Below are 24,321 nucleotides of genomic sequence, written 5' to 3' on the forward strand. Positions count from 1 at the left end.
CTTTGCAATGGATATTTTCAAATATATACATAAAAGGAAATGTGTCATGAGCTCCATGATCCGAAGCCTACTCTTTCATCATTGATAAATTCTTGGGTGTTTTGTTTCCTCTATCCCCACTCACATTACTGGATTGTTTTCCTTATAATCCAAACATCTTTTCATTCAGTGCCTAATCTCTTCAGAGCGCATTTCCAAAATGTAAGGACTCATTTATAATCCTAATAACTCTTTTTCAAACAAAATATTTGAAGTATCATAAAATATATTGTTAGTGCTCTATTTTCTCAATTTTCCTAAAATGTTTGTTCTTTAAGGCATTCAGACCCAAAATGGGTCTATATGGCTTTTACTAGATGTCTCTGGTCCCTACTAACTTATAAGAACCACTTCATTGTCTAATTCTTAGACTATATGTTTGTTGAAGTTTCTCAGTCATTTTTCAGAATTTGCATGTTCTGGATTTGTCAGGGACTTCCTGAACCTGGGAGAGGAAACAGAAATCCAGACCCAGGAGGCACAGAGAGCCCCCATCAAAATCAACCCAAGGAGGTCCACACCAGAACACAGAGTAACTAGAATGGCAAAAAGTGGTGGTAAAGAGAAAAATTTTAAAGCAGCAAGAGAAAAGAGTTACATATAAGAGAAACCCATACGGCCATCAGCTGATTTTTCAGCAGAAATTTAGCAGGCCAGAAGGGAGTGGCGTGATACATTCAAAAGTGCTAAAAGAAAAAACCTGCATCAAGAGTAGTCTACCCAACAAGGCTATCATTCAGAATGGAAGGAGAGAGATTTTCCGAGACAAAAGTTACAGGCACTCATCACCACTAAACCAGCCTTAACAAGAAATATTAAAGGGAATTCTTAGAGTGGAAAGGAAAAAAGCAAGAGTAAAAATAGGAAGCACAAAAGTAGTAAAATGAAGTATATCTATAAAAACCAGTCAAGGGATTCACAAAACAAAAGGATGTAAAGTATGACACCATATACCTAAATTGTTACTGGGGAGAGGAGTAAAAAGTAGTGCTTTTAAATGGGTCCAAACTTAAGTGACCACCAATTTAATTTAGACTGCTATATGCATAAGATGTTATATACAAGCCTAATGTAGCCACAAATCAAAAACTGGTAATAGATATGCAAAAAATAAAGAGAAGGGGACCTAATTCTATCACTAGAGAAAGCCAGCAAACCATGAGAGGAGAACAAGAGAAGGGAACAGAAAAACAAAAAAACCACCATAAAACAAGTATCAAAATAGGAGTAAGTACATACCTATCGATGATTAATTTGAATGTAAATGGACTAAATGTTCCACTCAAAAGTAGGGTGACAGAACAGATACAAAAAGCAAGACCCATCTATATGCTGCCTACAAGAGACTCATGTCAGACCTAAAGACACCTGCAGATTGAAAGTCAAGGAGTTGGGGGCGCCTGGGTGCCTCTATCGGTTGAGCATCCGATTTCGGCTCAGATCATGATCTCACGGTTTGTGAGTTCGAGCCCCACATTGGGCTCTGTGCTGACAGCTTAGAGCTTGGAGCCTACTTCAGATTCTGTGTCTCATTCTCTTTCTGCCACTCCCCTTGTGCTTTGTCTCTCCCTGGCTCTCAAAAATAAAGAAATGTAAAAAAAAAAAAAAAAAAAAAATCTTAAAAAAAAAAAGCGAAGGGGTGAAAAGGCATTTGACATGCAAATGGAAGCAAAAAGAAAGCTGGGTTAACAATACTGGTATCAGACAAAATAGACTTTAGAATTATTCACGCAATATTATTAACCATAACAATATACATTCTCTTATAGACTGTTTTCCCAACTTAGGAAAAAAGATATTTCTTCTTATTTTTTTTTTATTTTTATTAAATTTTTTTTTCAACGTTTTTTATTTATTTTGGGACAGAGAGAGACAGAGCATGAACGGGGGAGGGGCAGAGAGAGAGGAAGACACAGAATCGGAAACAGGCTCCAGGCTCCGAGCCATCAGCCCAGAGCCCGACGCGGGGCTGGAACTCACGGACCGCGAGATCGTGACCTGGCTGAAGTCGGACGCTTAACCGACTGCGCCACCCAGGCGCCCCAAGATATTTCTTCTTGAAATTACTGTCTTACTATATTCTGCACCCCACCCTTTCTCACATTCTCCATTCATTTATTTATCCTCCTCTTTCCTCACCAGACTCTCAAAGGAATTCCTTTGCACTGTGTCTCCTTGGCTTTTGTGTCCTCAAAACACAATATGATATCCAGCCTTGTCTATTTCACATCTGACTGAAGAGGCAGCTGGAGCCATCTGAACGGATTGCTTCACTGCCATGTTGTGGTATCTCCCCTCTATTCATCCTTCAGGCTGCCCAGCCAGCCAGTAAGCGCCCATATCCAACCACAACTAAGCTCCTGAATCTGTTCCAAATGTACCCCTATATCCTCAATCCCAATGTCTGCTTGGATGTCTCAAATGCACCTTGAGCTCATATCCCAACATCCCCAACTTCAGTTAATAGTCTTAACGTACAAACAAGTTTGAAATCCAGATTCGGCCTGTGGCCATAATACTCCACACACAGTGCTGACACGTTATGACTGCCTCAAGTAAGTCTGCTTTGATGTCTGGGTGTCTCTCTTCTGTGATAAGTCCTAATATTATCAGTGTTTTCTATCCAATACCAATTCTCTGTGCATCTTCTCCCAGGTCAGCATTCAACGATAACCATTGGGTAGTTGATTGCACACAGTTGAGACATTTGTACCCTACTTCTGTTGCTATTTCTGCACTCATTAGCTAGAAATTCTAAAGAAGAATAAGGAATTTGCCACAATATTCAGTTACCTCAAAATACAGTTTGTGCAGTAAAGGGAAGAAATAGCTTGATACCTTTGCTCTATTTAGTTATTTTCAGAATAACTATTTGGATCACTAACATCATCCTCAAACAATAGCCAAACGTTTATCTCAGAGATAAGACGCCCCCTCTGCACACGTGCTCAGACTGTAATCGTAGTGGCCGCTATCACAGCAGGAAGAAACATTTGGCAAGGGGCTCTTTTCTTCAGGTAAGTCTAAGATTTTAAATGAGTTGTATCTGTCTTAGCCTGTTAGGGATGCTATCAGGAAACCACAGACTGAGTGGCTTATAAACAACAGAAATTTATTTCACAGGTCTGGAGGCTGGAAGGCCAAGATCAAGGTGCTGGCAGATTTGGTGTCTAGCGAGAGCTCACTTCCCAGTCTACAGACAGCCTTCTTGCTGTGACCTCACATGGTGGAAGGGGCAAGGGAAATTTCTGGGGTCTCTTTTATAAAGGTACTAATTCCATTCGTTAGGACAGAGCCCTCATGACCTAGTCATTTCCCAAAGGTCCCATCTCCTAATACCATCACCTTAAGCATTAGGTTTTCAAGTTAGGAGTTGAAGGGGACACAAACATTCAGACCATAGCAGTATCTGTGTCGGGAAATTCAGTTAGAAACTTACGAGAGGAAAAACGGGTAGGATTGCTGGGGTTAGAATACCGAGACACCCACGCAGGGAAGAATTTCGGCAAAAGGCCACATCGTCTGCTTCCTTGTAACACTCCTTATCCGTTTCCCTTGTCATGACCCTAGCTGAACTCTCTTCTTCCTTGTCCCCTGACAAGGCTTAGGGTTTGCCAAACCCTAAAAAATTGACTATGAAGCTTTCTTTGATCAGCATATAATTGGAGAGTGAGAATATTTATTGGTTGCCCAAGTATTGAAAGCATGCGCTTCATGACTGACATTGCAGTGTGTGCATTCGAGTGTTGCTTTGGGTTTCTGTTCTGCTGAATGGAATCTATAATATCTTGTCTTACTTTTAGGGAATACATTTTTTAAAAATAGAAGGGGTATAATAAATATATAAATACTTGGATAATAAGCTTAAAATTCGACTTTATGTCAAACCTCTCATGTTAGGTAAATTCAATCTCCTCTATATGTTCCACATAAAATTTGAAGGAATCCATAAAGTTATTTTAGAATGTATAGAAAACAAATTTTTCACTATTCCTCCATTTCAGGGACACACGTTTTCCTCTCCAATGTCCCAGTAATGGCCCTGTGTGAAGTCTTTTCTCTCTAGACCTTGAGTCAACATACTGAGACTCACAAAGTTGACGTTAAAGCTTCAGTCCGAGTGTATCTGAAGAGCAACAACATGATTTTTATTACTTAGAAGTTATGAGGAAGGTACTTTATACCTAAGTAGCATTATAACATTATGATATCTTTCTTGTATTACTCTCCCATACGGTGAATGGGAGAGTATGTCCCCCTTGTGGAGTCTTTAAGCAACACTACAAAGCTATGTAAATTATACTCTCAAGAGTATCTGAAATTAAAGGATCTATAACATTCAAAGCTCCTAGAAGAAGGAGGCACCACGCCTCAAACAGGGGTCCAGATGGGAGGCCACATGGAGCAAAAGAACTGGCTCAGTCAAACAGGTGAGGAGCCGAGAGAGGCGGGGGGGACCCCTGGGCAAGTCTCATTACTGCAAATCAGTGGGGAGTCCGCAGACAAATAACAAAAGGGAATTTATTAATCCGCTGGAATGTTGCTACATCACAGGGGAGGAAAGAAAAGGGGCTTGGATAGGGGCTAGCCTTATCATCACACTGGTGTACCTGCTCACGTGGGTGGGGTGCTGACAGCCTGTTTGTAGGATGCTGAGGCAGCAGGAAAATGTGATTTTAAAAATTTACAACACAGTGTGGCCACATGCCCCTTTAGGAGCTTCTAAAATTAAAATATGCAGGCATTCTTCACAGAGCTAGAACAATCCTAAAATTTGTATGGAACCAGAAAAGACCCCGAATAGCCAAAGCAATCTTGAAAAAAAAACCAAAGAGGCATCACAATCCCAGACTTCAAGCTATATTACAAAACTGTCATCATCAAGACAGTATGGTACTGGCACAAAAACAGATCAATGGAACAGAATAGAGAACCCAGAAACGGACCCACAGACATATGGCCAACTCATCTTTGACAAAGCAGGAAAGAATATCCAATGGAATAAAGACAGTCTCTTCAGCAAGTGGTGCTGGGAAAACTGGACAGCAACATGCAGAAAAATGAATCTGGACCACTTTCTTACACCATACACAAAAATAAACTCAAAATGGATGAAAGACCTAAATGTAAGACAGGAAGCCATCAAAATCCTCAAGGAGAAAGCAGGCAAAAACCTCTTTGATCTTGGCCACAGCAACTTCTTACCCAACATGTCTCCAGAGGCAAGGGAAACAAAAGCAAAAATGAACTATTGGGACCTCATCAAAATAAAAAGCTTCTGCACAGCGAAGGGAACAATCAGCAGAACTAAAAGGCAACCGACAGAATGGGAGGAGATATTTGCAAATGCCATCAGATAAAGGGGTAGTAACCAAAATCTATAATAAAGAACTTTTGAAACTCAACACCCAAAAAAACAATCCAGTGACGAAATGGGCGAGACATGAATAGACACTTCTCCAAAGAAGACATCCAGATGACCAACTGACACATGAAAAAATGCTCAGTATCACTCATCATCAGGGAAATACAAAGCAAAACCACGAGATACCACATCACACTTGTCAGAATGGCTAACATTAACAACTCAGGCAACAACAGATGTTGGCGAGGATGCAAAGAAAGAGGATCTCTTGCAAGAGAATGCAAGGGAATGCAAACTGGTGCAGACACTGTGGAAAACAGTATGGAGGTTCCTCAAAAAATTAAAAATAGAACTACCCTATGACCCAGAAATTGCACTACTAGGTATTTACCCAAGGGATACAGGTATGCTGTTTCGAAGGGACACATGTACCCCCATGTTTATAGCAGCACTATCAACACTAGCCAAAGTATGGAAAGAGCCCTGTCCACCAATGGATGAATGGATAATGTAGATACACACACACACACACACACACACACACACACACACACACACACACAAATGGAGTATTACTCAACAATCAAAAAGAATGAAATCTTGCCATTTGCAACTACATGGATGGAACTAGAGGGTATTATGCTAAGCGAAATTAGAGAAAGAAAAATATCCTATGACTTCACTTATATGAGGGCTTTAAGATACAAAACAGATGAACATAAGGGAAGGGAAGCAAAAATAATATAAAAACAGGGAGGGGGACAAAACATAAGAGACTCTTAAATATGGAGAACAAACTGAGGGCTACTGGAGGGGTTGTGGGAGGGGGGATGGGCTAAATGGGTAAGGGGCAATAAGGAATCTACTCCTGAAATCATTGTTGCACTATATGCTAACCAACGTGGATGTAAATTTTAAAAATAAATTTAAAAAATTTAAAAAAAAAAAAAGATGCTGTAAACACAATTTGGGAGATTGTGTAAATTTGGGTGCATCCCCTTTAGGAGTATCCGATGCCTCCCCCTTCTTCATCGGAGCCTCCGGGAACCCTTCCTCGCAAGCCCTTTCTGGGCGCCCATATCCTGCCAGGCGGCTGGGCCCTAGAAAGAGAGGAGCATTGCTAGAAGTGGCTGGAGGCAGGACAAGAACTGCATTACCCAGAAGGCTGTGCCACAGGAAGGGGGTGTTACTGGCCCGCAATGGCAGGGGCGGGGCTTCCGGTGTCGCGGGTGGGCGTAGGTTTGTGATGTGGCGGGTCGGTGCCCGCTGACGGTGAGCTCCCCGCATCTCGTCTGGACGATAGGGGGGACGTCGGCGAGGGGCCCCTCCTCCGCCTCTGTGGGACCCAGGGAGGGGTTGGCTGAGCCCGCAGGGACCCTCGGCGCCTACGCGCGGCTCTGCGGTCCCCACGGCCCGATGGCGGCGCGCGTGGACCCGGCCCAGGTGAGTGGACGTGGGGAGCGGCGGCGTGCTGTGCCTCAGTTTCCCGGCCCCGAAAGGCGGCCGGGGCCACGTGGGGAAGAGCTCGTTTCTGGCATCCAGCGGGACGCTGTGTGGAAGGGACAGGTGCGGTTTCAGGAATTCCCCTCGGTCCTCGCCGGGTGCGGAGAACGACCGGCACTCCCGAGACCTCACAGCGGGTTGCGGCCGCGACCCTTCCCGAGGCCGTGACCTTGAGCGAGTCCCCTGCGCCGCTGGGCCCATGTGCTCCCGGAGGTGAAGTAGTATTAACGGTTCCTCGTCCGGGTTGAGGGCCCTGGAAAGCCTACGTGGGTGACGTGTGTCTCCCGGTGTCCCGCAGGGCTCTGGGGGCTCTTTCCACGGAGGTGCCTCCTGAGCCTGTGTTGATCGCGGAGGCGCGACCCGGCGGGAGTCCGACTCTTGCGCCTTGCCGGCTTCTAGCCTCTACCAGGCTAGGGCGGGGGTGGAGGATGGGGACGCAGTTTCTGGAATTGCCGCTGTGCTTGGGCGGAGAGGTGGAAGGGCAGGCTGAGAGCCAGGGCGGCCAAGGAGTTTCCGTTCACAGCACACGGAACCGACTTTCCTTGACTGTAGCGGACCTGTTTTCTTATCGAAGACATTCAGTTAGCTTTGACCAGGGAGTCCATCCACACGGTCAGTGCCGATCGTGTTAGGGCGTGGGATGTCCCCTTGCACGCACATGCACAGGGAGCTCCGGGGACGCGCTAGCAGTCGCCCCAAGCCCCCCCTTCATGGCCTAGACCGTTGTCAGCACATGTCTTCCCATCCGCAGGGCGCCGCCCCTCACTTTTATTTCAGACCCACCCTGTTGCCCCGTGCGAAGTTCACTATCATCTCTTCAGTCTTCTTGCTCCATTGTTTTGTCTTTGGAATCTTTAGGGCCCTCTGACATGGTCTTGCTGATTTTAGTTGCTTGTTCAGAATCTGTTTCCAGCCCCGTATCGTGAGCGCCTGTTGCTGCTCTATGCCAAGACCTAGAACGGCCTGGGCTTGTAAAAGGTACTCAATAAATGGTTGAATGAGTGAATGGGTCTCCCACTCAGGGGCTCCCATCATACTTGTACTAAATGCACACAAACCCCACCGTGGCCTTCAGGGCTGTGCTGGATCCGCAGGGGAGACACCTCCCGGCTCCTCCCCTTCCCTTCTCCTGCTCAGTGCACCCGGCTGGGTGGTGCTGAACTTGCAAAGTCTTTCCCATTTTGCAGCCTTCCTCCTTGCACTTCCCTTCATCCGACAGGCCTCTGCAGGGCTGTCTCTCCTGTGCATCAGTGTCACCTACTACAAGAGCCTTTTCCTGGTGGTTTTAATTCTGGCGAAGGTGCCCCTGGCCCCCACCTGCCTGTTTTCTGGAGACAGTGTCATCTTTTGCCAGATGTTCTGATCCTGTCTCTAATGTGAGATTGCGGGCTTTCTAGAGCTGCGTAAGCCCCAGGCTGCGGGCTGTGACATGGACGTGATAGTGGCATTTACGTTGTGGGCTGTGGGAGGATTAGGAAAAGTCACAAAATACATTGAACACATTCGACCCTGGGCACTCGAGTGTCCACATGTAAACCTTTTCGTTTTAGTTCTCAGAACTGCCTGGTGAAGTGGGAATGATTATGGTATCGATGTGGAAACCAAGGCTTAGAGAAATGATGTGATGTCCTCCCCACAGTCACAGCTGGCAAGTGTTGGATTCAGTCTCTGGGAATCTGGCTCCAGAACAAGGGACTTTTAGTCACTTTACCTCAGTGGTAAAGCAGCTCTCTGCTGGGGGCGGGCACACGGGGAGGACCTCGGCTACAACTGCTGCAGTTCTCATTGTTGGGAGTTATCATCATGATCCTTTTCCCCGTTCCTCTCATGTCCAGATCACTTACTGCCCCCACTGTCCTCATAGGAACACCACCCTCTGTCGTCTCCAGCGGCTACCCCAGGGGAGGCCTTTCTCTGAGCCCTAATTGCACTACATACAAAGGCTGCCTCTACCTCCCCCTTGAGCCCAGCACAGAGCCCTGCCTCAGGAGACCTGGGTCTCTCTGCACCTTCACCAGCAGCTGAGTAACAGGGTCTGACCCCATCCAACAGCACAAGGCCAAGGCCACTACCTCTGTTTGACTTTCCAGGTTTTGGTTACCTTTAAGGATGTGGCTGTGACCTTCACCCAGGAAGAGTGGGGACAGCTGGAACTGGACCAGAGGGCCCTGTACCAGGAGGTGATGCTGGAGACCTGTGGGCTTCTGGTCTCACTGGGTAAGGGCTCACCTCTCACCTCTATGGGGCACCCCGACTTTGGCTCAGGTCATGATCTCACTGTGTGAGTTCAAGCCCCACGTCGGGCTCTGTGCTGAGAGCTCAGAGCCTGGAGCCTGCTTCGGATTCTGTGTCTCCCTCTCTCTTGGCCCCTCTCCTGCTCCTGTGCTCACTCTCAAAAATAAACACGAACAAACAAACAAAAAGACACAAAATAGGGGTGCCTGGGTGGCTCAGGCGGTTAAACGTCTGACTTCGGCTGAGGATCTCACAGTCCGTGAGTTCAAGCCACACAACAGGCTCTGTGCCTACAGCTCAGAGCCTGGAGCCTGCTTTAGATTCTGTGTCCCCCTCTCGGTCTGCTCCTCCCCCACTTGCTCTCTCTCTCTCTCAAAAATAAAAAACATTTAAAAAATTGTTTTAAATAAAAAAACAAGGGGCGCCTGGGTGGCGCAGTCGGTTTAACATCCGACTTCAGCTCAGGTCACGATCTCGCGGTCCGTGAGTTCGAGCCCCGCGTCGGGCTCTGGGCTGACGGCTCGGAGCCTGGAGCCCGTTTCCGATTCTGTGTCTCCCTCTCTCTCCGCCCCTCCCCTGTTCATGCTCTGTCTCTCTCTGTCTCAAAAATAAATAAACGTTAAAAAAAAAATTTTTTTTAAATAAATAAAAAAACAAAACACAAAATAAATTCTAACTTCTAAATAATAATAATAATAATAATAATAAAGGCATCTCGGGAAGTAACTGAAACTGAGACTTGAAGCTTGGAGGGGAGGTGAAGGAGAGGTTCTGGGTGGAGGAACCAGTACAAGAAAAGGCCCTGAGGTGAGAGAAAGAGGCGAGCCAAAGGAACATCTGGTTCGCCTTTTCTCCCGCCCCTCCGTGAGCTCGGCACCTGCACATAGCACACAACAGTGACCATTACCCAGACCCGTCCAAATGAATCCTGGGCTCACGATCAGAATCTGACAGCCGAAACTTCAGTGGGTCCTGGTACCTCAGTCACTGGGCTTCTGTGCAGAACCCGCCTGTCTCTGTGGAGATGTATCTGGCTGCACGTAACAGAAGAGCAGCTTAAACTGGCTTCCCCTGGAGGAAGTTTCCCCCTTCACCTACTGAGAAGCCCCAGGGTGGGGCTGGCCTGGTCTGGAGGATGCGGCCACACAGTTCCATCCTCAGGGACGAGAAGATTCTCTCTGCTCCTCTCCCTGGACCAGGCATCTCCCTGTTCCTCAGGCTCGCCCCCTTGTGGGCCTGTGGGGTGCTGCAGCCTCGCCTCGCGAATACAGGTTTCGGCCTCAGAACGAGCATCCAGCCTGTTCAGCCTGCCTGCCTCAGATTACCGGTGCTCAGGGATGCCATTCACCGACTTCTTCCGCCTCAGTTTTCAGTGCGTTCTGGGCACCAGAACCCCTGGGGAGAGCTCAGATATAGTGGTCGCTAGGCCTCACCGGAAGAAACTGTGTTCCTTTTGGCTTGAGGTCGAAATTGAGCACCCCTACGTGGTTCCAAAGCACAGGGTGTTTGAGAACCAGCGATTTAGATTAATTACGGAATCCCTTCTGGAAGGAGGGGCTCCCTTCCCAGGGCCCCACGGCTGTGTGTGAAAGCGCCGTGCCCCCAAGTAGGGTTGGCTTCCACCGATAAAGTTCAAGGACACTGGTGTTGTGCAGAGACAGCAGCACCCTCTATAGTAGTTGCAGCCCAAGAAAGGGACCTGTGCATAGGTCAGCACGTTCTTCACGTCAATAGCAGCTTCACTCAGGTCTTGTCTCTGCCGTTAAGTCCCAGACGGGATGGAGACGTTGCTTTCTTCTCATATGCCAGGACTTGTTTCTTTCTCTGTCAACAGGGCACGCAGTCCCCGAAGCAGAGTTGAGGCACCTGCTGGAACATGGGCGGGAGCTGTGGACTGGAAAGGGAGGCCTCTTGTGGAGCACCTGCCCAGGTAGGAGCAGGGAGCTGCGCGGGGGGGCGGGGGGGCCCTGGCAGCCTCCAGCATGCAAGGGACCAGTGCCTCTGAACCTGTGTGAGACTCTTGGTGACCTCCTGGGGGTTCCGGTGGTCTCTCACACCAGGTGTAGCACTGCATCTGCAGGCCAGCTCGGAAGGGCAGCGTTGCACACCTGGTGCCTGTGCGTGTCAGTGTGTAGCCTTAGGTGCGCTCTCTGGCCTAATCCAGCTGGTGGAAGGGCAATGCGGGGGGACGGGGAGAAGACACACCCACGGGCACCCTGATATCACTTCCACCCGTGTTCCCTGGAGGAGAGATAGGCACCTGGCCACACCTGGGTGCTCAGGCCTGGGGAGTGTTGAGCTGCATGTGCCCGAGGAAGAGAGCCAGCGTGCTTGGTTTATGTCCTTTCATTTCATTTATGTCCTTTCAGTTGCCTGTGTTCAGCCTACTTGGAAAATCAGAGTGATGACAGTTTCTGTGATTACGTTGTTAGAGGTTGTGATGACCCAGCACACCAAACTGCTTAGTACCCTGCCCGGCCTGTGGAAGGGCCAACAGAAGTCAGGTTTTTTGTTTTTTGGTTGATTGGTTTGTTTGTTTGTTTGTTTGTTTGTTTGTTTTTTATTACATTTAAGGCTCTGAGCTATCAGCACAGAGCCCTACATGGGGCTCAAACTCACAAACCATGAGATCATGACCTGAGCCAAAGTCAGACACTTAACCAACTGAGCCACCCAGGTGCCCCCCAGAAGTCAGCTCTTAGTGTATCCATGTAATAATTGTACTCCTAGTGGGTGATAGTGATGTCACTCATTTCTTTCTGACTCAAGGGGCCTTTCTTGCCCCTGAAAGCACTGAAATCTACTCTGTAAATTTCACTTTGTTCCATATCCCACTGTCTCCCATCCTCTCCATCCATTCATACAGCCCCATTTATCCATCAGAAGCAGCCCCTTGCACTGGCTGGATCCTCCTTCCTCTCTTGCCCTGAAAAACACAGCGACAGTGGGCCTTTTCAGCCCCACATCTGTGCTGCGGAATCACTGGGGCCATCACAGTGAGGCGTGGCCTCCTCTCTGGCGGTCCTTCAGGCTTCTCGGCCAGCCTGTCTCTGGCCGCTCTCCCAGCTCCTTGATCCACACCTCTACTTATGTGTCTCAGAGGCACCTCGGGCCCTTCATGCCTTAGCCGCTTACCGTCCTGCCCACTCTCCCCCATCCCGGGTCAGAGTGTCCTGCTATTCCAGGCAGGTGACAAGTTGGAAATACCTCAGACAGCACCTCAGCATCTCAGTCTCCGTCCAGCCCATCGACCCATGCCTGGTCCTGCCCGGTCGACATTACCCATGTCCCCCCGAATCCATCACCCCCACCGCCTTCCCTGGCTCCATCTCCAGCACCTAGTCCGGGTTTCCATCGTCTCTTGCTCGGATGATGCCGAGCCTCCTAGCAGGTCCCCCCGCATCTGCTGCCTGCCTCCGGGCAGCCCTTTCTCCCGCACTGGCTCCCGTAGCCACCCGGACACCTTCCAGGGCTTCAGCACTTCCGCCGCCGCCGGAGTCTTGGCACACACTCAGCATCACGTTGGGAATAAAGGCTGTGGACTTCTGCCGCTTGCTCCTCAATCCGGAGCGACTCGTCCATGCCTGTCTCGCACCCGTGGCCTTCTCATCCTCCGTGGAAGATGCTGTGCCTCTGGTCACGGCCCATTCCAATACCACGGCCTTGGCCGTACCTTTGCCTTCCCAGGAGGCTTGCTGCCTCGCTTCCTTTCGGGCCTGGCTGCATCGTCATCATCTGTCTGCTCCACATACACATGTGCTCCGGCTGTCTACACATAGAGCAAACACAAGTGTTTGCAGATCTGGACTAGCCCGCAACCAGTGTCGACTCTCCTCATAAAGCCAAGCTTCTCGAAGGAGCTGTCTCATTTGTTAGGAAAAACGTATACACTTGACTTCCTTACCTTTTGCTTAAACTCTGCTTGGTCTTTTTCCCTTAACATCAGAAGTGTACGGTGATGTGCACAAATCTTAAGGGTCAGGCTTATGTGTTCGCGTGTGTACTGAGGTATTCCTCACCCCAGTCCAGACTTGGAATATTTCCAGCACATTAGCGGGTCCCTGGTGCCCCATCCTCATGATACTACAGTGGAAACCACTGTTTCCATGCTGTCACTGTGGATGGGTTTTATCGGGGGCTTTCCCACCCACCCCCCTTTTTGTGCCTTGAACAACAGAAATGTATTTTCTCACAGTTCTGGAAGCTGGGAGTCCGACACTGTGGTGTCAGTGGAGTCGGCTTCTGCTGGTGCCCCTTTCTTGGGCTTGTAGCGCAAGCTTTGCTTGTGTTCGCTGGTGTCTTTGCTGCCATCCTAACTGCCTGGTGCGGCAGTGAGAATGCCAGCATATTAGTCGGGTTCTCCAGAGAATTGCAACCAGGAGGAGGCAGAATCAGGCCAGGAAGCGGAAGAGGTGATGTCACGGTCTGAGTCTGAGGCGTCTGCAGGCAGGATTCCTGCCCTCCCAGGGGAGCTCAGTCTTTTAAGGCTTCAGTTGACTGAGGCCTGCCGCCAAAGAGCCCCACTCTCTTTGAAAGATTGTGGATGATGATCTTTTCTCAAAGTCTGCTGGTTTAAATGTTAATCACATCTAAAAAGTACCTCAGCCAGAACTGTTGGACCAGACCTAGCCGAGCTGATGTATAAAGGTAACCGTCACAGGTAATCAAGATAATGACCCAGTGGAGTAAACACACTGCGTCAAGAACCGTGCCGAGCGCTTTTCTTATTGAACCCTCACAACGGACCTCCTGGTCTCTCAGATGGAAACCTTGCCTTGAAGAAGACAGTAGCCCATCTACCAGGATCACTCACTTGGTGGAGGCGGGACTGAAGAATGGCTTCTGGCTCCAGAGCCCCCTTAACCACCACGCGATGCCTCCCAGCAGAGCAGAAGCTTGTCTTTTACACTGTTGGACCCCGAATGTTCTTCCATCCCTCCTCTTCTTCAGTCTTGGTTCTCTTCCTTTGACTGTGATCCCCTTCGGTGGTGGCCTGGCCTCACCAGGCCTCCAGGGCCCTTCCTTCCTTTAACTGTTCAGCACTCTTCCAGGAGCGACTCTGCCCACACGTGCTCCTTCCATTTCAATCCAGTGCCCCTTCCCTCTTCCTCTCTCTGGAGGCTCTGGCTTCTCCATTAGGACCTAGCTCATGGGACACCTCCTCTTCTTCCTCCCCGTCCTGTTCAGCGCTGTTTCCATGTGCTCCTAGCACCAAGGGACATCTGTTGTTGGAGCGAATGATCAAAACTGTCCCCCATCCTGTCCTCTGGACCGCGAGGAGGGGTGTCCACTCCAGACCCTCTGTCTCCTCCTTCCGCCTGCCCTCTGGATTTTCCCTTCAACGGTGTCAAGGGTACAAGGACCAGAACGGTCCTTGGAAACCCAGGTTCTAGAGATGTAAAACGCAGCCATTGTCAGTGGTGCTAGATCAGCCTCGCTTGCCCCCTGCAGCGTTGATTTCGTCTCCTATACTGTGTCACCAAAAGTCCCCCTTTGTGTGTCGGATTCTCTTCAGGTGACAGCGCCAGACTTTGGACCAGAGACCCAAGCGCCTGTCAGCCGGTTTTGTCTGCGGGAGCCCGGCTCCGGGGAAGCCCGGCCCAGGGACCTTCAAGGGCCTCCAGGTTGGTGCAGGCCAGGGGTTGGGAAGGGCATCTGGAAACGCAGAAAGGTCGACTGACGCCTGGGAGGGACGCTCACAAGACCCACCTTGAGAGAATGAACCTTGAAGATGACGGTTTGGGGACAGAGGACGGTCTGCACCTCCAGGTGTTGCAAAAGAGAGTCTCTCCGGGAGAGGTGCTCCGTGAGCGGGACCCACAGGGACCGGACAGAGGCTGCGCGCTTCGTGCGGGGAGTGACCTCTACAAATGCAAGCAGTGTGGGAAAGGTTTTAACCGCAAGTGGTACCTCGCGCGGCATCAGCGGGTCCACACCGGCACAAAGCCCTACGAATGCAACGCGTGCGGCAAAGCCTTCAGCCAGAGCTCGACCCTGATCCGGCACTACCTCATCCACACCGGGGAGAAACCGTACACGTGCCCGGAGTGCGGAAAGGCCTTCAAACGCAGGTCCTACCTCCTGCAGCACCGGCCGGTCCACACCGGGGAGAAGCCCTACGAGTGCGCCCAGTGTCGGAAGGCCTTCGCCCACCGCTCCACTTTCGTCCGGCACAGCCGCACCCACACGGGAGAGAAGCCCTTCGAGTGCAGGGCCTGCGAGCGGTCGTTCGGCAACCGAGCGCACCTGATCCAGCACTACGTGGTGCACACGGGGCAGAAGCCGTACGAGTGCGCCGAGTGCGGCAAGGCCTTCCGCTGCGGCGCGGAGCTCCTGCAGCACCGGCGCGTGCACACCGGCGAGAGGCCTTTCGCGTGCGCCCAGTGCGGGAAGGCCTTCCACCGCAGCACCTACCTCCTGCAGCACTCGGTCGTCCACGCCGCGGAGGCGCCCCACCGCTGCCCCCAGTGCGGCAAGGCCTTCAAGCGCCGCTCACACCTGCTGCAGCACCGGCGGGTGCACCCCTGAGGGGGCCCCTCGCGCCCTACCCCGGCGCCTCTTCCGGCCCTCCGGAGGGGTCCCCGGCGGGAAGCGCCGCTCGCCGTGCAGAACGGCGGGGAGATTTGCTTGGCCCTCAGACGCGTGAGCGGCCCCACCGGGCATGGGCCGCGTGCGGGCGGCCCCCACCATCGGACTCGAGCGGCGAACTGTGGGGGGCGGGGCACTCGGGCTGCCTCTGTCGGGGACGCACCGCGGAAGGATGTTCCTGGCACAACCTAGGGGCCTCTAGCCAGAAGCGGCGCCTTCCCTGCCATTGGAGAATTCAAAACGAACGGGAGACGTCAATGTCGTTGCTGTGAGAAAACCCATGACACGTGGGCGCTTACGGTCAGGTGGAGAGTCACGCGGAGCGGACACTGCGGGGGCCCTCCGGTGCCCGTGAAAGGGCTGAGGGACAGGACAGGGGGTACTGTGCACTTACACGGACGTCGGCCACAGGTCTGCCACTTAGCCACCTCGGCATTACTTTTAAAAGAATAAAAAGAAGGGGTGGAAACATAGACTTCAAATGGAAGGAACGGATGTCTTTACAAACTCTTTCACGTTTCCGTGCCGAACCTACTACAGTTTTTCATCAGTTTTAATGTTTTGGTGGGGGGTATATTTGAGAGGAAGGGTCTTAGCCCCCCCCCCTTTTTTTTTTTTAAGTTTATTTGTATTTATTTTTAGAGAGAGAGTGAGGGAGGGACGGAGAGAGAGAATCCCATGCAGGCTCCAGGCTCCAAGCTGTTAGCCCAGAGCCCTACTCAGGGCTTGAACTCAAGAACCATGAGATCATGACCTAAGCCGAAATCAAGAGCTGGAGGCTTAACCCACCGACCGGCCCCCGGCCTTTGTTTTTCTGTGTGTTCACTGCCACCCTGTGTCAGGAAAAGTTGGGACAGTGAGGGCAACTGTACAGAAGTTTGCTGGAAGCCTGTGTTACAATCATCCCCACCCACGAGGAACGTAGTCCTTTGTGAGAAATGTGAAGGCTGAGTCACAAGACACTTGGACTTCCAAGTTAGAACTCTGAAAATAACACCGTGTGCCACTTACACCCACACTGGCTGAGAGAAGGAAGCCATGCACGGTGTCACATTGAAACATGCCCCCTCAAGACCGTTTACGGCTTTGATACTTCGAAGTAAAGCTTCTGTTCGTGTGGTTTTTAAATTCTCGACGTTCTCTCTCCCTCACTTTTTCTTGACTCCATTCTGCTCCTTTGTTTTCTTTCTTTTCCCCTGACAGTATGGTGTGGCCTTCTGGCGGGGGGGGCGGGGGGGGGGTCCTAATTCCCTCCTCCGCCTGGTGGTTCAAGGGACTGGGCCCTCCCTCCCACATCCCCTCCAGTTGTCCCAGGCTTGAATTATAGCTAGAAACAGTGACCTAAAACACACTGCTGGGGCAGATTCACGATGAGCCCAGGAAACAAACACCCGAGTATCCTCACTGTCTGATCTTACAAAGGGCTGTGTGAAGTTGTGCTACAAAATAAAGGGCCAGGGACTTTATTTATTTTTTAATTATTATTATTATTATTATTTTTTTACATTTATTTATTTTTGAGACAGAGAGAGACAGAGCATGAACAGGGGAGGGGCAGAGAGAGAGGGAGACACAGAATCGGAAGCAGGCTCCAGGCTTGGAGCCATCAGCCCAGAGCCCGACGCGGGGCTCGAACTCACGGACCATGAGATCGTGACCTGAGCCGAAGTCGGACGCTCAACCGACTGAGCCACCCACGCGCCCCAGGGGCCAGGGACTTTAAAAGGACAGTGTGGTTGTGTACATACGGGTGTCGGGTTTGTGTGAGCTTCGTGGTTGCCACCTTGGACTTCCTTGGTGCTGGCAACGGATTTAGTCATTTGCAATTCTTCCTGTGGACTTTCCTTCGAAAGTTTTCAAGGCACACACGATAATGTTAACAGGCTAAAAAATGTACAGGAAAATATAAAATGATCATTTCCTCACTCGGAGCTTCCTCCGCACCTTTATAAGGCTACACACAGGTCACATTTTCACAGTCAGCACACACATATCTGTCGTGCATAGTACAACTGCACTTCGTGATGACTTCATAAGACGTCTAGTTTTTGTTTGTTTTCAGGATAGCATGCACAGTTTTCTGTTCTTTGGAAAGGAGAGCTGATTCTTGAACACCCCACCCTCCTCTGCCCTCTCTCTGGAGGGTGGTATGTACTGTAGCTGTGACTGTACTTGTGGCTGAGCTTTGGGTTTGAGAGAGTTGGAGAAAGTCCTCTAGAAACATCTTGGTTTTCATCAAAGCGGTCTTTGCGTGCCTGGGACGCCGACCCCACTTTGTCCCAAAGCAGGAGTGATGTATTTTCCCATCTCTGTGTCTGTCTTTCTGTCTCTCTCTCTCTCTCTGCCATGACAGGGCAGCAGAAAGGAAGACCTTAAGCTGTCCCAATACAGGGAGACAAGGGTGGCAATATGCCTATGGTTCTGAGCAAACTCCTGTCCTATATATACAAAAATATTTTTTGGTGTTCAAAACCAGAAAGCAGAAATTACAGAGAACATTTATGACTGGATTTACTCAGGTTATTTTTCTTTGAGTAATTTAAACTTCTCTGAAATAAATAAAACTACTTACCCAGGGGGCATCTGCTGTCAGGACAGTGGGTGTGGGGGCAGCCTATGCAGGTGCAGAAGGCAGGCATCTGAACTCGAGACAAGGTTCGGGTTTCCATGATCTCTTCGCGTTCAGAAGTGATTACCATTTCACTTGTAATTGCACCGACAGTGTCTGCAAGGGGAGTGCAGATTGTCAGAAAACCATTTGTTAAATGTGGAAATTACCAAATGCTATTAATAAGGACTATGTCACTATGAGAAGTTAATGGTGGAGATACCTCAGGGAAAACATATCTATGACAAAGGTCATTGGGAACTCAGTGAAGCCTGGGCGGTAAGAGAATGAAGCTGAGCACATGGCCATGATGGGGCCTTGGCAACCCTCAGGCTTTTGTCTCAAAAATGTGATTCCTTTTTATTCTGAAACCAACAAGGAATACCCATGCCAAGCCTCTAAATAGAGGCTATTTAGAAAGAGTTGTCAGAACAGTGAAGGGAGGGAGGGAGGGAAGAAATAAAATTAAAAAAAGAAAAACGTTGGGGTAATCCTGTTTATTTGCAAACCTAACAAATGTTCAGTGAACAACTGGTGGATTTCAGGCACTATCATAGGTACATAGGAGACATCAGGAAACAAGAGACAAAGACCTACGGGGCACCTGGGTGGCTCAGTTGGTTAAGCATCCAACTTTGGCTCAGGTCATGATCTCTTGGTTCGTGGATTCAAGCCCCACATTGGGCTCTGTGCTGACAGCTCAGAGCCTGGAGCCCGCTTCAGATTCTGTCTCCCTCTCTCTCCCTGCCCCTCCCCTGCTCACACTGTCTCTCTTTGTCTCCCCAAAATTAATAAACATTAAAAAGAGAGAGAGACAGAGACCTATACCCTCGTAGACCTTATTCTTTAATCAAGGAAGACAGAAAACATAAATTTATAAATTATATAGTATGTTAAAGTTTTTATTTCATTTTAGAGAGGGAGAGCACCAGCAGGGGAGAGGGGCAGAGGGAAAAAGAGGGAGAGGGAGAGTCTTAAGCCAGCTCTACGCTCAACGCAGAGCCCAACTTAGGCTTGATCCCACGACCCTGGGATCATGACCTGAGCCAAAATCAAGAGTCAGACACTCAACCAACGGAGCCATCCAGGTGCCCCTAAATTACATAAAATGTTATAATGTCAGGCAAAACGGAAAGAAGGAAAGATGAGGGTACTGGAAAGATGGGGGATGGGATGTAAAGTTACAAGTGCGATAATAAAGTCTTCCTAATAAGAGCAATTAAGCAAACAAAGGAGGTGAGATACTGAGCCTTGTGGGTATTTTTGAGAATAATTTCCAGGCACAAGAAATAGCCTTTGCAAAGCAAGGAGTCTCACAGGGTGGAAGCAGGAAAGGGAGGAAGAGGGGGCAGGGAGGTCAGGGCGGCATGTGGCCCAGGCCGCATGAGACAGGGCAATGGTGAGGATTTTCCATCTTATATGAGGTGTATCCCTTGACATATAACTGAACAGGAGGGAGACAGGACCCCAGTAAATTGTTCCCAAGCCAGTTGCTGGGTCGAGAACTAACTGTGGAGGCCAGCGCAGTAATCCAGGTGAAAGGGAGGGTAACTGTGGGGGGTGATAGTGTTCTGATTCGTGCTACATCGTGAAAAAAGAACCAAACACATTTCCCACTGGATTGGGTGGGGCTGGTGGAGGGAGATCTGCTTTGGAGTCTCTCTGCAGAATGCCGTCCAAACACAGACACTGAAGAGAGTCAGTGCATCGGTGGGGAAACTCCCGTGCCCTCATGCAGTCAGAGGAAGAGAAAAATAAGCGTGATTTCTTTGCTCAGTGCTCTCCCCGCTCCTTGAGTTCATATAGGAGGCTGTGCTGGACTTGATAAGGCTGCTTCCGTCTTTCCTCAGACCACTCAGGCCCAGAAGCCATCCCTAAACAGCAACTCATGAAAGCCGCAGCTGTGCCTGCGCCACCCTGAGGACCCTGAGCTTTTGGAGGTCTCCCTGGGTGAGCTGCAGTGTCGGACTCTCGCAGATCTTTCCCTTCTCAAGTCCCAGCCTGGGGCTTCAGTCAGGTGGCTCCTGACGTCACGAATCGACACTCCCCTCCATCTGGACGCCTCCCCCTGCATTTCTGTTTTCAGATAACGTAGCCACAGCCGTTCTCATTGATTGGGCTGCTGGTGGCCCGGAGCAGCTGGTGATAAAACAGCTCCTGGTGCCCCTCGCCTGGTCCCCCAGTTCCCGGACTACAGCCCTTTCCTGACACTTCTCATTGCCCTTATCCTTATCTCTCTCACGCACCTGTGCGCTTTATCACTGACCGAATCCATGACAGCCCCGAGGTGGCTCATAACAAGAGACGACGACTCATGTCTTGAACCCACGGAAACCGGTGTTTGGGCCAAGCTCATCTTGGAAATAATGAGGAGGGAGGGAGGGAAGGGGCACTCAGGCTCCAGGTCTCATAAGTCTTTTCTGCTCCCACGGAGGCCCTGGGGCAGGGAGTGGGCCGGCACCTCACCGGGAGGTACCTCGGGAGCGGGGGTTCGGGGTGGGAGTCCAGCCGCTGCCTCACCTGACGGCCCAAGAATCTGGAGCCAGCCAGGAAGAGCGCCCTCAATCCAGCGCGGGGCTCTGCTTACTTCCCGCTCAGTCCCCATTGGCTGAGTGCGGAGCTCCTGACTGGCTCCCGTTGGTTGGAGTTTCTGAGACTGACGGAAGAAAGTGCCCAGTAGTAGAGGAGGAAACAGAGCCTGTGCGAGAGGCAGAGAGCGATTGGCTCGAGGCAGGAAGGGGCGGGAATAAGAGGTAAGGTCCGCAGGAAGGGGCGGTGCCAGGTGAGATGTAGAGTATTAGGCGGAGGCCCGGGTGTTTCTGGGAGTGGGGAAGGTGGCTCGCCTCCCGACCTGGGGAGGGGGTCCCCTCTGCGCGGCAAGTGCGGTCTTCACCCCGGAGGGCTTCGTGTCCGGCCTCCTCCACCTGGGAAGCGGCCTGCGAAGCCACTTGCTGGACGTGGGTTGGGGGCTTTCTCCCGCGCCCAGCGGGGCCTGGGAGGCCTCCCATCAGCCTAGAAGGCTCGCTGCAGAGATGCCGGGGAGACTTCTCTGGGCTCGGCCGAGTCACAGATCTCCATCCGATGGACTCGCCTTTTCTACCACACTGGCTCTTGGGTTTGATCCCTGCACCGTCAGAATCACCCGGGAACTCGTTAGAAATGCGGATTCTCAGTCCAGATACCTATTGAATTACACGCTCAGGAGTTGAGCCCGAGAATTTGTGTATTAACAAGCTTTCCGAGTGACTTCGATGCACGTGCAAAGAAATAACGACTTTGTGCCGTGATTCCTGGGCATGGGGTTCACATGTCTCTTGTGAGTAGTAGGAATCTCATCTAAAACCGAGGCAGTTTCACAGTGAGATTGAAAAAAGCTGTGTACCTTCATTTTCCTAATTCTTAAAATCTAATGGATGTCCAATTTACTATTATTTCAGGAGTACTACACTATGCATTATAAAATATAAAGTAAAAAGTCTCTAAAAATTCAACGTCCTGGAGAAAATGTTTGCAATATAGTATTGTCCTTTTAGAATTGTGGCAGCGCGATTGTGTGCGTCACTGTGTGTGTGTTCAAATGTTTCTATACAAATCATTTTTCTTCATATAAAGTTACTTTTTGTACACCGACCTGCAGTTTGCTTTTCTCACTTGGACATTCTAAAGCCATCTCCTCATTGTATACCTCATACTTCCTTATTAAGAACCCTGTATTCCTAAAGCTACCCACCTTCTTTTATTTATTATTTTTTTTTTATTGATTTTTGGGACAGAGAGAGGGACAGAGCATGAACGGGGGAGGGGCAGGGAGAGAGGGAGACACAGAATCTGAAACAGGCTCCAGGCTCCGAGCCATCAGCCCAGAGCCTGACGCGGGGCTCGAACTCACGGACCGCGAGATCGTGACCTGGCTGAAGTCGGACGCCCAACCGACTGCGCCACCCAGGCGCCCCATACCCACCTTCTTTTAAAGGCCACATTGCATTCCTTTGCAGGCATCGTGGCTGGTCCGGCTGTCTAGGGGAGCCTGGTTCAGGACTTGCCATCATCATTTGGTTCCTGTCGGACTTCTTCAAAGCCACAGAAAACTCAGGGTTATACACTGGTAGTCTGGCCACTGACCAATCTCCACAGACAGAAAAGCTGGTCAAGAAAAATGCAGACTATCTCAGTGGAACCTCCATGATAACTATGGAAGTAAAAACCACTCAGATGGGAACAAGGGAAGGATACTTATTCTGACCTTGTAAAGCAAGGGAGTTACTCATTATCAATTGTTTTGGGGAGTGACTCCAAGGCAGCAAAGGAGTGGAAAAGCTTTATGCTGGAAAAAATGGGAAGTCTTCAGATGTCCCAGGACTGGAGCCTGTTAGCACAGGAAAAGTGGAGGAGGGCCAGATAGAATTTGGGTGTCTTATGTGATTTATTAGGGGTGTATATTTGGCTTCCTCCACTTGGTCCAAACATTCACCATGAAGTTGGCCATGGTGGGAGTATTTACATTAGCGAAATTTCTAAATACAATTCAAGGTTTGCCTTATGTTTTGTTGACTGTGCAGACTTCAAGTAATGAAAAAGAACAGTAACAATGCAGAATTAAACATGTGTCTGTAGCTTTATGTTGTAAATAGCACAAAAAATGAGGACATACTCTTTCAGTATTTAAAAACGATTACCATATTTAGCAAATGAGTCATATCGTCTGATGAAGGAGTTACATTCCAACAAATGTTTGACAAAAACCTTTTTGTTGTTGTTAATGAAAATATCAGTCAATATTCATAACAGTATGAAATATATGTATGAATTTATTGGCATAAAGGGACTCATAATATTCCCTCATTATCCTTTTAATGCCTATAGAATCTGTAGTGATGTCACTTCTAACATTTCTGACATTGGAAATTCGTGTATTCCCATCTTTTCTGTATGATCAGTTTGGGTAGAGGTTCATCAATTATACTGATATTAAGGCTTTGGATTTCACTAATTTTCTCTACAATTTCTCATTTTCTATTGCATCCATTTTTGTTTTGATCTTTATTATTTCTTCTGGTTTCTCCGGATTTCATTTCTCTTCTAGTTTCTAAAGGTGAAAGCTGGAGTCCTTGATTTGAGACCTTTTTTTTTCTATAAGTGTTTAATGTGATCAACTTTGCTTGAAGAGCTGCTTTAGAAGGCTTCCACAAATTGTCTTACATTGAGGGATTTTTTTTTCCCCATTCCATTCAAAATAATTTTAGATCAATTTTTAAAAAATTTATTTTGGTGTGTGTATGTGACAAAAAGAGAGAGAGAGTCATCAAACATAGAAGGGATCTTCCTAAAGAGCTTCTATAAAAGTGCTATTGCAAATGCCATGCCTCTTTGTCCATTAAAAAAAGTATTCCCCTGAGATTGTGAACAAAACACAATGCCTACTCTCTGCACTTGTATTCAATATTAATATTGGTGTTTTTGTCTAGTGCAATAAAACAAGAAAATGAATATATAACATTTGGAAAGGAATAAATAAGGAATTTATCACTAGCCACCTTAAGTTTTTTCCCTAAATAACATCTGCACTGGGTCCTTCTTTGGAGATCCAATCCACTATTGCAATGCTTCCCTACCCCCTGTAATTTTCTTCACTCCTTCTGGTTCTTTTCTACTTCCAAAAGACAGACCTATTACCTTCTAAGATACCATGTAACTCAACACCTTAGACTCATTGCTTATTGTCTGTGTCCCTTAATGAGAATGCAATTTCCATAAGGAAACATTCCTTGTTTATGTTCTGTGCACTCATACATCATATACCTAGAAATGTGCCTGACCCACATAAGGTACATGTCTGCTGAAGCACTAAACAAATATCCTGCACAGAATTCCTGTTCATTTGTAACATTGTGTGTTGTTTCCAACTCTACCCACCCAGTACAGTCTCTCCCTTCAATTTCAGTACCCTCAGATCTCTCAGGAAAGGAAAGAAATGGTATTTTGG

At 49.1% G+C, this 24,321-nt stretch overlaps 1 protein-coding gene and 1 long non-coding RNA gene across 11 annotated transcripts; one reads left to right on the forward strand and one right to left on the reverse strand.

The window, feature by feature from the left end:
- The first annotated feature begins 6,612 nt into the window (after positions 1-6,612).
- Positions 6,613-17,196, forward strand: ZNF550 (zinc finger protein 550). Of its 9 annotated transcripts, XM_058706330.1 has the most exons (6): positions 6,613-6,847; positions 7,808-7,885; positions 8,458-8,625; positions 8,998-9,124; positions 10,977-11,072; positions 14,658-17,196. In XM_058706330.1, exons 4-6 carry the CDS (start codon positions 9,091-9,093, stop codon positions 15,668-15,670), a joined length of 1,143 nt encoding a protein of 380 aa, XP_058562313.1. In that variant the 5' UTR covers positions 6,613-6,847; positions 7,808-7,885; positions 8,458-8,625; positions 8,998-9,090; the 3' UTR covers positions 15,671-17,196. The 9 variants fall into 9 exon arrangements, with proteins under 9 accessions (XP_058562313.1, XP_058562306.1, XP_058562307.1 ...); XM_058706323.1 differs by having other exon boundaries at positions 7,766-8,625; XM_058706324.1 differs by having other exon boundaries at positions 7,808-8,625.
- A 448-nt stretch (positions 17,197-17,644) lies between these two features.
- Positions 17,645-21,335, reverse strand: LOC131498870 (uncharacterized). 2 transcript variants are annotated; one of them, XR_009255621.1, is made up of 3 exons: positions 20,859-21,335; positions 20,585-20,694; positions 17,645-18,455 (listed from the first exon to the last, which is right to left on the reverse strand). It is a non-coding gene; the product is annotated as an uncharacterized LOC131498870 (long non-coding RNA). The 2 variants fall into 2 exon arrangements; XR_009255620.1 differs by lacking the exon at positions 20,859-21,335 and having other exon boundaries at positions 20,585-20,852.
- Between the last annotated feature and the right edge of the window lie 2,986 nt (positions 21,336-24,321).

The sequence above is a fragment of the Neofelis nebulosa genome, chromosome 17 (assembly GCF_028018385.1).
Source record: "Neofelis nebulosa isolate mNeoNeb1 chromosome 17, mNeoNeb1.pri, whole genome shotgun sequence".
NCBI classification, from domain to species: domain Eukaryota; kingdom Metazoa; phylum Chordata; class Mammalia; order Carnivora; family Felidae; genus Neofelis; species Neofelis nebulosa.